The 13,986-nt window shown below is 31.2% G+C and overlaps 3 protein-coding genes across 3 annotated transcripts; all 3 read left to right on the forward strand.

Annotated features, from left to right (window-relative positions):
• Positions 1–209: 209 nt before the first annotated feature.
• Positions 210–3,185, forward strand: LOC115235966. The gene is made up of 7 exons (XM_029808129.1): positions 210–1,257; positions 1,330–1,446; positions 1,666–1,783; positions 1,888–2,149; positions 2,261–2,395; positions 2,525–2,615; positions 2,786–3,185. Exons 1-7 carry the CDS (start codon positions 1,117–1,119, stop codon positions 2,921–2,923), a joined length of 1,002 nt encoding a protein of 333 aa, XP_029663989.1. The 5' UTR covers positions 210–1,116; the 3' UTR covers positions 2,924–3,185.
• Positions 3,186–3,847: 662 nt separating this feature from the next.
• LOC115235965 (odorant receptor 13a-like) lies at positions 3,848–5,979 on the forward strand. The gene is made up of 9 exons (XM_029808128.1): positions 3,848–4,043; positions 4,109–4,228; positions 4,337–4,454; positions 4,584–4,845; positions 4,920–5,039; positions 5,113–5,203; positions 5,333–5,469; positions 5,542–5,674; positions 5,755–5,979. Exons 1-9 carry the CDS (start codon positions 3,900–3,902, stop codon positions 5,803–5,805), a joined length of 1,176 nt encoding a protein of 391 aa, XP_029663988.1. The 5' UTR covers positions 3,848–3,899; the 3' UTR covers positions 5,806–5,979.
• Positions 5,980–7,962: 1,983 nt separating this feature from the next.
• Positions 7,963–10,739, forward strand: LOC115235967. Its single transcript, XM_029808130.1, has 3 exons — positions 7,963–8,994; positions 9,082–9,343; positions 9,594–10,739. Exons 1-3 carry the CDS (start codon positions 8,877–8,879, stop codon positions 9,736–9,738), a joined length of 525 nt encoding a protein of 174 aa, XP_029663990.1. The 5' UTR covers positions 7,963–8,876; the 3' UTR covers positions 9,739–10,739.
• The last annotated feature ends 3,247 nt before the right edge of the window (positions 10,740–13,986 follow it).

The following is a 13,986-nucleotide window of genomic DNA, read 5'->3' on the forward strand; positions in this document are numbered from 1 at the left end:
CAGCGGGGGGGGGGGGGGGGATTTTTAGTGGGTTCAAGATTCAAACCCCATATAACCCCTGGACTGACCGCGGGTTATGCGTAGGCATTTTCCCCTCCCGCACCAGACAATAAAAAAGTTCTGATATTTTTCCTGAAATATTAGTTATATATATTTTAATAATTAAAATATTCATATAAAATTATATAATGATACATATGTATACCTACTTTTAATACTTTGTTTTAATATTTATAGAAATACACAACCCGTCGCATGCCTAAGTGATCTTTACGATATCGGCAATAATATTAAATTACAGACGTTTGCGAACAAATCACTGCCAAATACATAAAAAAACGGAGAAGTTAAAAAAACAAGAACATTGTTCTGCAGTTGTAAGTGCGAAACACCGTACAAAAGAGACAATTTTCGCGGATTAGATGTATATTTAGAGAGAAAACATATAGAAATGCAATTATTTAGCATCTGACGAATATTATAGTAACAATGCGAGGATTTGCGATAAGGAATCTAATTTGGAATATTCTACAAATGTTCAAGATCGCGCGAATACACGATTACATTTGTTGGATGACAATTATTATTCTAGCACCAGTTCCATCTTTATACAGAGTAAAAAAAAGCCAAAATTATTATCTAGCCAAGAAACTTCTAGATCCTTTTACTTGAAAACGATTTCGTCAAAAGTATAGCTCACGCATCAAATAATGATCTGCTATGCATTGCCAATATAGGAAATAGTAATTTTATCATATCATTTTTTTCTGATCAGTATATTTTTTCCGGAGGGAACACGATCTGCTCGACAGTAGAACTTGACTGGTCTCTATATAGTACTTAATGTGTCAAAGGAATAAGTGCTATTTCCAATCGTAAGAACCACATGACAATTCTTCAATAATGTAATACACGCACGAAATTGTTTTTCAAGAAATTGGTGTATAAAGCTATTATTTAGTAGCAGTTTTTTAATAGCAGTTTTACTATGAACGACAATGTGTGCGATAGTTTTAATTCGTTCCTGCCATCAGAAGATAAAGAACCAAACTGTATGAAAGGTTGAAGTTAGTCGGAATAGCGCTATCAAAGGCATTGTGTTTCTTTGATTGTATTATGGAGATCATTTGTAGTCATTACAACATTGTATATAAAATAGCGTCACTCACCGGTATATGGCCGTATCTGAAACCAAAAACAAGAATATTTCGTGTTACATTACTAACTATGATATTATTAACTATATTTGTCCCGCAGGTAAATTAATGTAATGTGATCACCGACAAAAAAGAATTATTACAAAAATCTTATAAGCGAAAATATTTTCAGATAGCGTACCAATTTACATGTAAGAAAGTGCAATGCACTTATGAGGCAATGACAGCGTATTTATTATCAATTGTAGTTATGCTAAAAATATATACATTCCAATTAAACAATCGTACAGTACGTTTTATCATATATTTATATGTTGTGCGATTATGTATCCCAATCTGCTCAACCTTAGAAGTTGCAGAGAGAGTTGGACAGAAAAAAAATTTATATAAAAGATATTTTGTAAACATATTTTTCTCTTATTTTTTGAGCATTTTGATCAAATCACGAGAAAAAATGTATTATTAATCCTTTATTCTAAATATTTATTATTTATCCCTTACTATATAGATTAAAGACCTCACCCAACACTTGTTTTGTGACTGGAAGACATTAGAAACTGCTGAAGAATATGAAATTATGAAATCGTATGCCGAAAATAGTAGACGATTTTCTTTGGTATATACAGGTGAGGATTTTAATAAAATATTTAATCTGTTGTATTATATATTTGAATCAGAGATTTATGCTCCACGATATCTCTTTTTTAAAATCATACATCGTACATTGCAGTATATGTTTTTATAGCAGTATTTGTGTTTATGTCAATGTCTCTTGTACCGTATATACTTGATATTATATTGCCTCTGAATGAATCCCGTCCCGTACTACCGCCGTATAAAGGATACTACTTTGTGGACATTAGAGAACATTTCTTTCAAATTTACTGGCACTCCATCATAGCCTGGGAAATAGTCGTGACCGGTGTAATCGCCCATGACTGCATGTTTGTGACTTATGTTGAGCATGTTTGCAGCATGTTCGCTATAGCCGGGTTAGAGAAAGAAAATAATATATTTACAATATAATTAAAAAAGTTACGTGCAAAAATATCTTTATAATTTATTTTTAAAATCTAACAATATCATATATAATCTGTTTACAGATTTCGTTACGAACATTTATTTTATAATCATAAAGGAAAGACAGAAACTGCTTTAAACGCTGACGAATCAGACATCGACGAAAAGTATGACAAAAGAGTTGCGTTTCTTGTGTATACACACCGAGAAGCTCTAGAGTAAGTGCATAACATCATCGAACAATAAAACGAAATGTAACGTTTATTTAATGATAGAGAAATAACAACTGAAAATGGTAAAAATCACAAATTCCCGCGATTATTATCTAATGTTTTTTTATCGTACAGGTACGCGCAACTTATTGAAGATACATTTACCAAGCCTTTCGCTATACAAATGTTGATAGTAACAATAGGAATGAGCGTTAGCTTGCTACAAGTATATCTTTTTTTATTATAAAATGATACTCAAACTGCAAAGTATTAAAATATTAGGCATCTTTAACTGAAACATGGACTAAAGCCGTTGTTCCATAAAAGCCTTAGTCTATATTTCATTTAAACGTACCTAATACTACTCGTATAATAATATTTATAATGTTTTTACAGATTACGCAACAGGATGATATTTTAGAAGCAATAAGATACATATTCTATGTCTTTGGTCAATTGATCCATTTATTCTGTCTTAGCTTCGAGGGACAAAAACTGATAGATCACAGTCTTCAGATGCGCGACAAAATGTAAAAAGTAACCGCTTTTGATTTACTTAAAAAACATATGAATTTTATATATATTATTTTCTACATTTCTAAAACAGATATAACAGCTCTTGGTACAAAACATCTATAAAATTACAAAAGCTAATCATATTAGTAATGATGAAAAGTCTTCAACCGTGTTTTTTGACCGCCGGCAAGATATACATTTTCTCTTTGGAAAACTTTACCACGGTAAAACGAGGTTTATCGTAAATATTATTTTGGCACTGCTTTAATTTGATAATGGTTGCTTTTGTTTCTAAGGTTCTACAAACTTCAGTGTCATACCTTACGGTACTCGGATCCGTTTAATAATATAACAACTCACGTTAATGTTATTATTTGGTAATTATGTGATGACATTAATATCCCGTCGAAAAAAAACACGTGTGTTTAATATTTTAATTACAATAACGTACTGCTGTTAATCATTATACATAATAATATTACAATTTATATATTTATGGTTTATAAAGTTCTACCGTGATTACTCAAATATAGATCTAATTTTTTGATAATTTAAATAAGCAGCGTTGCTCCCAGTTTTCTGTTGCTCAAGAATAAAGAGATGAAGCATTTCGACGATCAATATGTTGCATCTAAAGAAAACTTGTACAACGCAACACGCTTATTAAAGGTTTTGTCTTTCTCTACGTTAAATTTCTTGTCAAGAGGACATATATCAATAATACTCTCTTGTAAATATACTATACTATTTTTCGTACGAGAGCTATGTGTCATGCTATTGTATACGCGGAGACACATCGTAATTTTTACGCGAAGACACCCCGCAATTTTTACGCGGTGACATTGTAGACATATAACATTATGTGTTGAATTATATATGATATGTCTGAGTACCTTGAATCATCTCTCGTACCGAGGGATGGCCACCCGGGTAAAATAAAATTTTGAAATTAGTCGACCGTGCAAAGTCAAAGACGAGAGGCTACCTACGAATTATGAACTCTACTTGGGGTCATTATTACAATGTTGTTAAAAGAGTTTCATCGTTGTCTGGCCAATGGCCTTATCAGAGATCAAAAACGCGGCTGCTCTGTTTGTGTTTGGTAACTCTGAGCACGATTTCTATGATTATTCCACAAGTAATTGAAAATTCTTAATAAAACTCTGTTGAACAACGTAAGATCTATAAGCCTTAAACTTCCAGATTGCCAAATTTACTACATGCCACGGAGACCTGCGATGTATTTTTGAAACTATGACATCGTATATGTTGACGACTGTAACATTGGTAAAATTGTATACGTGCTACTTTAACAGATATAAAGTACGTTATTCATTTTTCGTAACACTTGTATTATGATTACAGTATCTCACAAATTTTAATATTCTATCTAATAAAACAAATATAAAAAAAGTTTATTATTAATCCTAGATTAAAATGCTAATTGATCAATTATTTGTCGATTGGGAGGAACTGGAAACACCGGAAGAATACGAAATTATGAAGAGATATGCCGAGAATGGCAGGCGATATTCCTTAGGATATTCCTGTAAGACTAAACTATGCGATTTCCATCGTCATACATACACATACACACATCTTCCCGGCTCATTTTTTTGATAAAATTATACTTTAACAATTATTTATTGTCGCGAATAATCGCGATTATCTGTTGCAGTGTATTGCTTTATAGCCGTATGTATGTTTATGTGTGTGTCTCTCATACCGCAATTATTGGATGTTGTATTACCACTCAACGAATCTCGTCCTATATTGCCAACGTATCCGGGATATTATTTCGTCGACGAGAAAAAATACTTTTTCTACATTTTCTCGCATGCTATCGTGGCCTGGGAAATCGCTATGACCGGAATAGTCACTCACGACTGCATGCTCCTGACTTACATCGAACACGTCTGCAGTATTTTCGCTATAGTCGGGTAAGAGAGCAATATGTGACGAGGTAAGGTTGATGTCAATTATGTGTTATGTATATTCACACATGTTTTTGCAGATTTCGCTTTGAACAATTAACATGTAAACGCACCGACTCTGTGAAAATTTTACATTCTCAATCAAGCGACATTTTCAGACGAATCGCATTCTCGGTGTACAAACATCGAAAAGCTTTAAAGTGAGTATCTAGTCAGCACAAAAAAAAATATTCTTTAATTCATCGTTACTATCATATTTTTCATTTGTTGTAGATTCGCCGAGCTTATCGAAGATACGTTTTCACTTACGCTGGCTATACAATTAGCGCTGAATACGGTAATGATCAGCATCACTCTGTTACAAGTATGTATAATATTTACACATTTTCTAAAATTATATCCGACATATACACATTTACTGTCAAATTATTTGTCCATCAAAAATGCGAAAAAATAGCAATAAGATTAAATTATTATATTTTTCGGACCGAAGATCACGCAGCAAAATAGCGATATTATAGAAGCAATGAGATACGTACTGTACATTGTTGCTCAACTGATTCATCTATTCTGCCTCAGTTTCGAGGGACAGAAGCTGATAGATCATAGTCTTCAAACGCGTAACAAGATGTAAGACGCGAGAAGTTTTCGTAATAATTATCTTATCGGAGTTATTAATTGATCTTAATTGAATCGTTGCAGCTATAATAGTTTTTGGTATGAAACATCCACGAAATCGCAAAAGATGCTTCTGTTCGTAATGCGAAAAAGCCTTCGACCTATTTTCCTGAGTGCCGGCAAGATTTATATTTTCTCAATGGAGAGCTTCACCACGGTAAAGATTATAGGAAAAAATATGCAATGTGTTTTCGAAATAGAACAGTTTCTTTAATAATACATGTTCTTATTTTGAAGGTCGTGCAAACTTCGATGTCATACTTTACGATACTCGCGTCATTAGAATAATCAAACAATAGCCGGAATCCAGTCTATCCGGATATTAATCCTATATTTAATTATTATATCATAATTCTTACGTGACAATAAGACAAGTTTTTTACTCGTATATGATGTAAACTTTTAATGTCATAGTGTAGTTCTGTAGTTCGATAAATTGTGCTTATTTGCCAGCATACGGTAATTATTAGAGACAAATAAAAATTAAAAAAAAAATTGAAAGATTGTTTATAATTCTAAAATATTTTATGTGCAATTTTAAAGAAAAAACATAATTTAAGAAAAATCATAGATGTAATTGAAAATCATAATTTTTACTTAATAAAGTACATAAATTTGCCGACACAATACAAGATACTCATTACAAAGAAAATAGAAGATAAAATTACTTATATCCCATGACCATCTGCAACATGTGCTAAAATAGACTGTCGCGTTGAATTAGCAAAAGACAGATGTGCATCGTTAAGTATAAAAAAGAATTTATAAGAATATGAATTGTAATGCAAATTTCAAAGAAATATTTTTGTAAAAATATTTACCCATTAAGAAAAACATTATTTACGTCACTTATTTATTTCCTGTGTTTGACGCATTTTTTAAATATTGCGAAATATAATATCTTTTGATACGATGTGTTCATCGTATCAAAAGATATTATAAATCTCAAAGCTGATCATGCTGGTTATGATAGTCTTCGATTGTCCAAATGTGGATTAAATTTTCCAAGTCTCTAAAAATAAAACATTTTACTGATCGATATGTTTCATCTGAAGAGGACTTGCAAAATGATACGCTTGTTACCCCGGGGCATCGGGCTTCGACCCCCTTATATTTACTGTCAAGGGAGAAATAAGCCGCTTTTATTCATAAGTACTACGTGTCATTCATTGCTACACGGAGACGTGTTGCAACAGCTGAAGCATATTATTATGTATGATACATCTAAAGCACTTGATATTATTCTTTGTATCAAGGGCTGTTATTTCGCCAAAACTCGGAAGAAACAAAATTTTGAAATTAGTCGATCGTGCAAAGTGAAAAACGAAGGGCTGTCTGTGAATTATGAACTCTACTTGGAGTCATTATTACAGTGTTGTTAAAAAAGTATCATCATTGGCCGGTCAGTGGCCTTATCAGAAACCAAAAACAAGACTGTTCTGTATCAGCCTAGTGACTTTAACCACGTTTTCCATGATCGTTCCACAGGTAATTACAATAATTCTCTTTATCAAATTGAAATGTGGAGATCTTTTAATCCGCACCGACATAATAATATTGCCAGATAGCTAAATTTGTTAAATGCGACGGAGACCTGCAATGTATTTTTCAAACTATGACAGCGTATCTATTGACAATCGTAACATTGGTGAAGCTGTATACGTGTTATTTTAATCGATGTAAAGTATGTCATTCATTTTATAGTACTCTTGTATGTACATATTATGTCACAAAGTAAGCTTTTGAAGTCTACAATTTTTAAATTGAATCAGTAGTCCATTAGATTGTACGAAAAGAAAAATGTATTATTAATTAATAGTACTTTTAGATGAAAATTCTGATCGATCAGTTATACGTCGAATGGAATGATTTGCAAACCCCAGAAGAGTTCGAAATTATGAAAAAATATGCCGAGAAGGGTAGACGTTATTCTTTGGGATACTCGTGTAAGAGTAATAAGAATGAATTGCGTGATGTCCATTCTCTTGGCTTTTTTTGTCGATGAAAATAAAAATTAAAAAAAAAATTGAAAGATTGTTTATAATTCTAAAATATTTTATGTGCAATTTTAAAGAAAAAACATAATTTAAGAAAAATCATAGATGTAATTGAAAATCATAATTTTTACTTAATAAAGTACATAAATTTGCCGACACAATACAAGATACTCATTACAAAGAAAATAGAAGATAAAATTACTTATATCCCATGACCATCTGCAACATGTGCTAAAATAGACTGTCGCGTTGAATTAGCAAAAGACAGATGTGCATCGTTAAGTATAAAAAAGAATTTATAAGAATATGAATTGTAATGCAAATTTCAAAGAAATATTTTTGTAAAAATATTTACCCATTAAGAAAAACATTATTTACGTCACTTATTTATTTCCTGTGTTTGACGCATTTTTTAAATATTGCGAAATATAATATCTTTTGATACGATGTGTTCATCGTATCAAAAGATATTATAAATCTCAAAGCTGATCATGCTGGTTATGATAGTCTTCGATTGTCCAAATGTGGATTAAATTTTCCAAGTCTCTAAAAATAAAACATTTTACTGATCGATATGTTTCATCTGAAGAGGACTTGCAAAATGATACGCTTGTTACCCCGGGGCATCGGGCTTCGACCCCCTTATATTTACTGTCAAGGGAGAAATAAGCCGCTTTTATTCATAAGTACTACGTGTCATTCATTGCTACACGGAGACGTGTTGCAACAGCTGAAGCATATTATTATGTATGATACATCTAAAGCACTTGATATTATTCTTTGTATCAAGGGCTGTTATTTCGCCAAAACTCGGAAGAAACAAAATTTTGAAATTAGTCGATCGTGCAAAGTGAAAAACGAAGGGCTGTCTGTGAATTATGAACTCTACTTGGAGTCATTATTACAGTGTTGTTAAAAAAGTATCATCATTGGCCGGTCAGTGGCCTTATCAGAAACCAAAAACAAGACTGTTCTGTATCAGCCTAGTGACTTTAACCACGTTTTCCATGATCGTTCCACAGGTAATTACAATAATTCTCTTTATCAAATTGAAATGTGGAGATCTTTTAATCCGCACCGACATAATAATATTGCCAGATAGCTAAATTTGTTAAATGCGACGGAGACCTGCAATGTATTTTTCAAACTATGACAGCGTATCTATTGACAATCGTAACATTGGTGAAGCTGTATACGTGTTATTTTAATCGATGTAAAGTATGTCATTCATTTTATAGTACTCTTGTATGTACATATTATGTCACAAAGTAAGCTTTTGAAGTCTACAATTTTTAAATTGAATCAGTAGTCCATTAGATTGTACGAAAAGAAAAATGTATTATTAATTAATAGTACTTTTAGATGAAAATTCTGATCGATCAGTTATACGTCGAATGGAATGATTTGCAAACCCCAGAAGAGTTCGAAATTATGAAAAAATATGCCGAGAAGGGTAGACGTTATTCTTTGGGATACTCGTGTAAGAGTAATAAGAATGAATTGCGTGATGTCCATTCTCTTGGCTTTTTTTGTCGATGAAATTACAATTTAACTTTATTTGTTGCAGTGTACTGCTTCATATCCGTATATCTGTTCATGTCCGTGTCTCTCGTACCGCAATTATTAGATGTCGTACTACCACTCAATGAATCCCGCCCTATATTGCCGGCTCATCCAGGCTACTACTTCGTTGACGAGAGAAAATATTTTTACTACATCTACTCGCATGCTGTTGTGGCATGGGAGATCGCTATGACCGGGATAGTCGCCCACGATTGCATACTCCTAACTTACATCGAACACGTCTGCAGTATTTTTGTCATAAGCGGGTGAGAAGAATGCAGCGTGTATTGTATTGTTATGTATTATTTGATGTCACGCGTAGATATTTACAGTTTTCGATTCGAACGATTAATGCATAAGCGCGCTAATTCCGTGACTATTTTACATTCTGACAACTATCGCAAACGAATTGAGTTCTCGGTGCACACGCATCGGAAGGCTTTAAAGTAAGCATTTCTTAAGTAATGGAAAGAGATTTTTTTAAAATTTACTTTTATTATTATATTTTTGCTATAGATTTGCCCAGCTTATTGAAGACATATTTTCGTTGACTCTGGCTATACAAATAATGCTGAATACAATAATGATTAGCATTACTCTATTACAAGTACGTGATTGTTCTAAGATTATATTTTACATATATACAGGATATTCCGTATAAGTAAATACAGGCCGGTACTACTGTATTTCTTGTCAAAAAAACATTTCTTCTTTAGTAAAGTTTCTGAAAATGCATTATTTTCGAGCTATTTTATTTTTTAATATGTCAATACAATGCATTGCTAATTTTTGACTCTTCGTGTAAAAATTTTGGTAATTCTCTTATAATAATTATATTTAATTAAATATATTTACATTTTTATAATAAAACACTTGAAGACATTTTATTTGAATTGACATAAAACAAATTCCATTATAGCAGCAAAATGTATTTCTCGGCTCTGATGTAAACAAAGTATAAATGTTAATGTCTATTTAGGTTTAAGTATAACAGAATTGCCGAAACTTTTACGCGAAGAATTATTTGCACGAAGAATCGAGAAACAACAGATGCACTATATGGGCATAATAAGATGAGATATTGTGAAAACAATATATTTCGTAAACCATTCATAAATGTTACCAAAAGAAAAAAAAAATGTTTATTTTTTGATAAGGAAATAATAATATCTTACCTATACATGATATATTATATTTTTTATATATCTAGGGTCAATTTGTCGCATGTTTCTTAGAATTGTGAGAAACAATTATAAGTGCAAAGAATTAACTTTATTGTATTTTTGGGACTAAAGGTTACGCAGGAGAACGCCAACATCCTGATAATTCTAAGGTACATAGTATATGTTGTCGGTCAGCTGATCCATTTATTCTGCCTCAGTTTCGAGGGACAGAAGCTGATAGATCACAGTCTTAAAACGCGCGACACGATGTAAGAAGACAAAAGATTTCTATAATAATGATTATAATATCGCAGTTATTTATAGTTTAGTATATCATCGAAACATATTACAGCTATAATAGTCCTTGGTATAAAGCACCTACGAAATCACAAAAGATGCTTTTATTCGTGATGCGGAAGAGTCTCCAACCGATTTTTTTGAGTGCTGGCAAGATTTACATTTTCTCGATGGAGAACTTTACCTCGGTAAAGATTATAATAAACTTTACAAAATTAAATAACGAAACGATCTTAGAAAACTTTAGTAATACGAGTTCTTGTTTTAAAGATCGTGCAAACTTCGATGTCATACTTCACGGTGCTCTCGTCTTTGGAATGATTAAACAAGGATCAGTATCTATGACTTGTATTCGTGGTCTATTCTTATATTTAAAATCATCTTAACTACGATTTTAAAATGCTATATAATGATTTTATGACTAGAATCTTAAGACGATCTTAAATATAAGAACAAACTATCAATACGGTATATTAATCTTGTGCATCCAATCACGATATTATTTAATTCTTCTGTGACAATAAGACAAGTTTATTATGCGTGAATAACATTTATATAATGTTATAACGATTATAGTTACATAACTTTGCTTATCTCCATGTGTATATACATCAATTCTCGAAATCAAACAAAAGTTGTATTGTGTGAGAATATTTATAATCCTAAAATGTTTTATGTAACGCAATACAAGATACAAGTTATCGCAAAGCAAATACGATTTAATGTTATTTTTCTTCGAGACCATACATCTATAGTGTGTGCTAAAAAACAATATCTATTTGTGCTATATTTATTGAAGTCATCAAAGATGGACAAGCCAGCTTCAATAAATAATTAGAAAAACCACAAAATTTTTTTTGAGAAAAGAAGTTTTAGTAAAAAAACTTTATAAATTGCATTTGTATATGCAGTTTATATAGAATAAAGTACAAACTTTTTCTTACTGTTTGTTCCTAGAAAAATAAAAATAAATGTACATTTAACAGATGATACGTTTTCATGGATATTCTAATTGATATATCTTGCACGGAAAAAACTTGCCAAATAACATGCTTTTCAATTGGATATCTATCATATTATTATATTTAGTATCAAGGGAGTAAATGTATTATTACCCCTCTGCTTGTAAAATCTATATGTCACTCATTGTGACGTTCACGATTGCTATACGCTATACGAGAACATGAGCATATTAGTGTTTGTATTTTATATGATGCGTGTGTGTGAAAAAAATTAAAATTAATTAATGATTAAAATTCCATGTTTTTCGATTCAAAAGAACACGGTTAAAACTATATATATATGTATATATAATTTTTCGCATGTTATATAAAGACACATACAAGTATTAAGATAAGTAAATTTTTTTGCATTTTCGGCTTTTTAATTAGAGTCCTATGTAGCACGAAATATAAAAGAAACTCTTAACTTTTACTCTTAATTTTTACGCTCCAACCAATATTGCAAGAGATTTTTCGTATAATATTTTGCAAAAATCTAATACTATACCTATTACTGATGACCGATCATATAAATGTAAAAGAATTAATTAATGCTGCTAATGATTAAAACTCTATAAAAAATAAAAGATTACAAAACTATAGGAATATTATAGTAGAATAGACTTATGTTTCTCAGAAATCGATTTTTCGTATGTCGTATCACATATATCAAAATATTTCTAAGTCCCGAGGAGAGTCCAAAAATATTTTGAAGCTCTTTTTCTCTTTATTTTTTCGATTACTGTCTCTTTTGCTTCCATTTTATTTAAAAATATTAATATAATAAATAAATAAATATATATCTCTTAGTCTGACTCTTACCCTTCGACCTGTCCGGCATGGGTGACCCTACAGGTAACTTATTAGCGTTTTTGAATGAAGCAAGTTTAATCGTTCTCAAAGCGATTAAACCCAATTTACGATGAATATATTTGATCAAAAATAGGTTGTGAGAGAATCTGATTAATACACGGAAAAAAAAGATTAGCAACAGGAGCTAATATATAGCTGTGATAGCTAAAATGTGTCCTTAAAATAAGGACAGCTAATACTGTTGCTGCCCAAGTAATATAAAAAATATAACTACAGTATCTCTCTTAGTCTGACTCTTCCCCTTCGACCTGTCCGGCATGGGTGACCCTACTGGTAACTTATTAGCGTTTTTAAATAAAGCAAGTTTAATCGCTTTGAGAGCAATTAAACCCAATTTACGATGAATACATATTGATCAAAAATAGATTTTGAAAGAATCTCATTAATATAAATAATATAAAGTATATTCTCCGTTTTTGACGCTATTTTGTCTTTAAAGTATAAGATTCTTTGCCCTGATTAATCAATCAAACGCTTACTTGAAGTATTGATTGATTAATCTAATAATCCAAATACCCCTAAAATCCAGGACAGAGTTTGAGTTTTATTCATTAATCAGTTTCAGAGCGATAAAACTTGATCACTCAAAAACGCTATACGCGTTACCGCCGGCATAGCTCTCAGGTTCATTAGAGTACGCAAACCTCCTCACCCGGCAAATGCCTTCGTTAAGGTGGAGATACCATCGAGGAGGAAAAATGTGTGAGGACAGTTTTCCTGTTTTTCATTTCACAGGGTTAGGGTACATTTTATTTTTATTTTTATTCTAATATAAATTCTAATATAAACAAAATGATACAATAAATTTAATATACAAAATATAATACAAAATATAATCTAAAATTGAATACAAAATAATTTATTACATGGCATTACACGAAAATGTCCAAAATATGCGTATAATAAAAAATTTATTAGAAATTTTTAAACTAGACAAGACTTTTTAGCGACGATTAATTACGCGATATTTATTATTAAAAATTGACATAAAATTATAAAGCTTTAATAAGTTTTATATAATTTAAAGACTCGCGACCAAAAGAGTCATTAATAAAGTTATCAATCGTCTTTAATTGTAGAAGAAAGTACTTATACTACTGACATTTTGCGCAGACTTTCAAAGGAAATATTCAAAATGCAAAAATATAGATAAAGCTTCGATGGAAATCAATGATTAAATTATAAGATAAATTGTGATTTAAAATTCGCGAGCAAACGCGACGAATAAATAAATCGTCGTATTCATAATATTCGATTGCGATACGCGTAATTTCTATAATAATCGAAACCCACATACACGTACGCGCGCGCGATGTAATCACTATTATTTATATATATATAAAGATATAAAGATAAACATTCGAGATCTGTAATATAGCATTCACCCGATTTATTTTCTAATACGCCATATTATATGAATGTCACGATCAACAATTCAACAATAATTCTATCTCGCGAATGACTGTTTTAACAGAATAAAATGGGTCTTATAAACCTTAAGAATATCGTTATAAAAAATCGCGTTATTGCCACGTTTTATAGAGAATAACAGACCCAACGATTTTAATAAGGTCC

Source organism: Formica exsecta, unplaced genomic scaffold (genome assembly GCF_003651465.1).
Source record: "Formica exsecta isolate Colony F162 unplaced genomic scaffold, ASM365146v1 scaffold237, whole genome shotgun sequence".
Classification (NCBI taxonomy): Eukaryota; Metazoa; Arthropoda; class Insecta; order Hymenoptera; family Formicidae; genus Formica; species Formica exsecta.

Excerpts from the sequence above, each read along its gene's own strand:
- LOC115235965 (XM_029808128.1), top strand. The coding sequence starts at position 3,900 with ATGAACTCTACTTGGGGTCATTATTACAATGTTGTTAAAAGAGTTTCA. Across the intron at positions 4,044-4,108 it reads TTTCTATGATTATTCCACAA|ATTGCCAAATTTACTACATG; the intron begins GTAATTGAAAAT and ends TTAAACTTCCAG. Across the intron at positions 5,204-5,332 it reads TCAGCATCACTCTGTTACAA|ATCACGCAGCAAAATAGCGA; the intron begins GTATGTATAATA and ends TTCGGACCGAAG.
- LOC115235967 (XM_029808130.1), top strand. The coding sequence starts at position 8,877 with ATGAAAATTCTGATCGATCAGTTATACGTCGAATGGAATGATTTGCAA. Across the intron at positions 8,995-9,081 it reads TTATTCTTTGGGATACTCGT|TGTACTGCTTCATATCCGTA; the intron begins GTAAGAGTAATA and ends TATTTGTTGCAG. Across the intron at positions 9,344-9,593 it reads AGTATTTTTGTCATAAGCGG|ATTTGCCCAGCTTATTGAAG; the intron begins GTGAGAAGAATG and ends TTTTTGCTATAG.
- LOC115235966 (XM_029808129.1), top strand. The coding sequence starts at position 1,117 with ATGGAGATCATTTGTAGTCATTACAACATTGTATATAAAATAGCGTCA. Across the intron at positions 1,447-1,665 it reads TCCAATTAAACAATCGTACA|ATTAAAGACCTCACCCAACA; the intron begins GTACGTTTTATC and ends CTTACTATATAG. Across the intron at positions 2,150-2,260 it reads AGCATGTTCGCTATAGCCGG|ATTTCGTTACGAACATTTAT; the intron begins GTTAGAGAAAGA and ends ATCTGTTTACAG.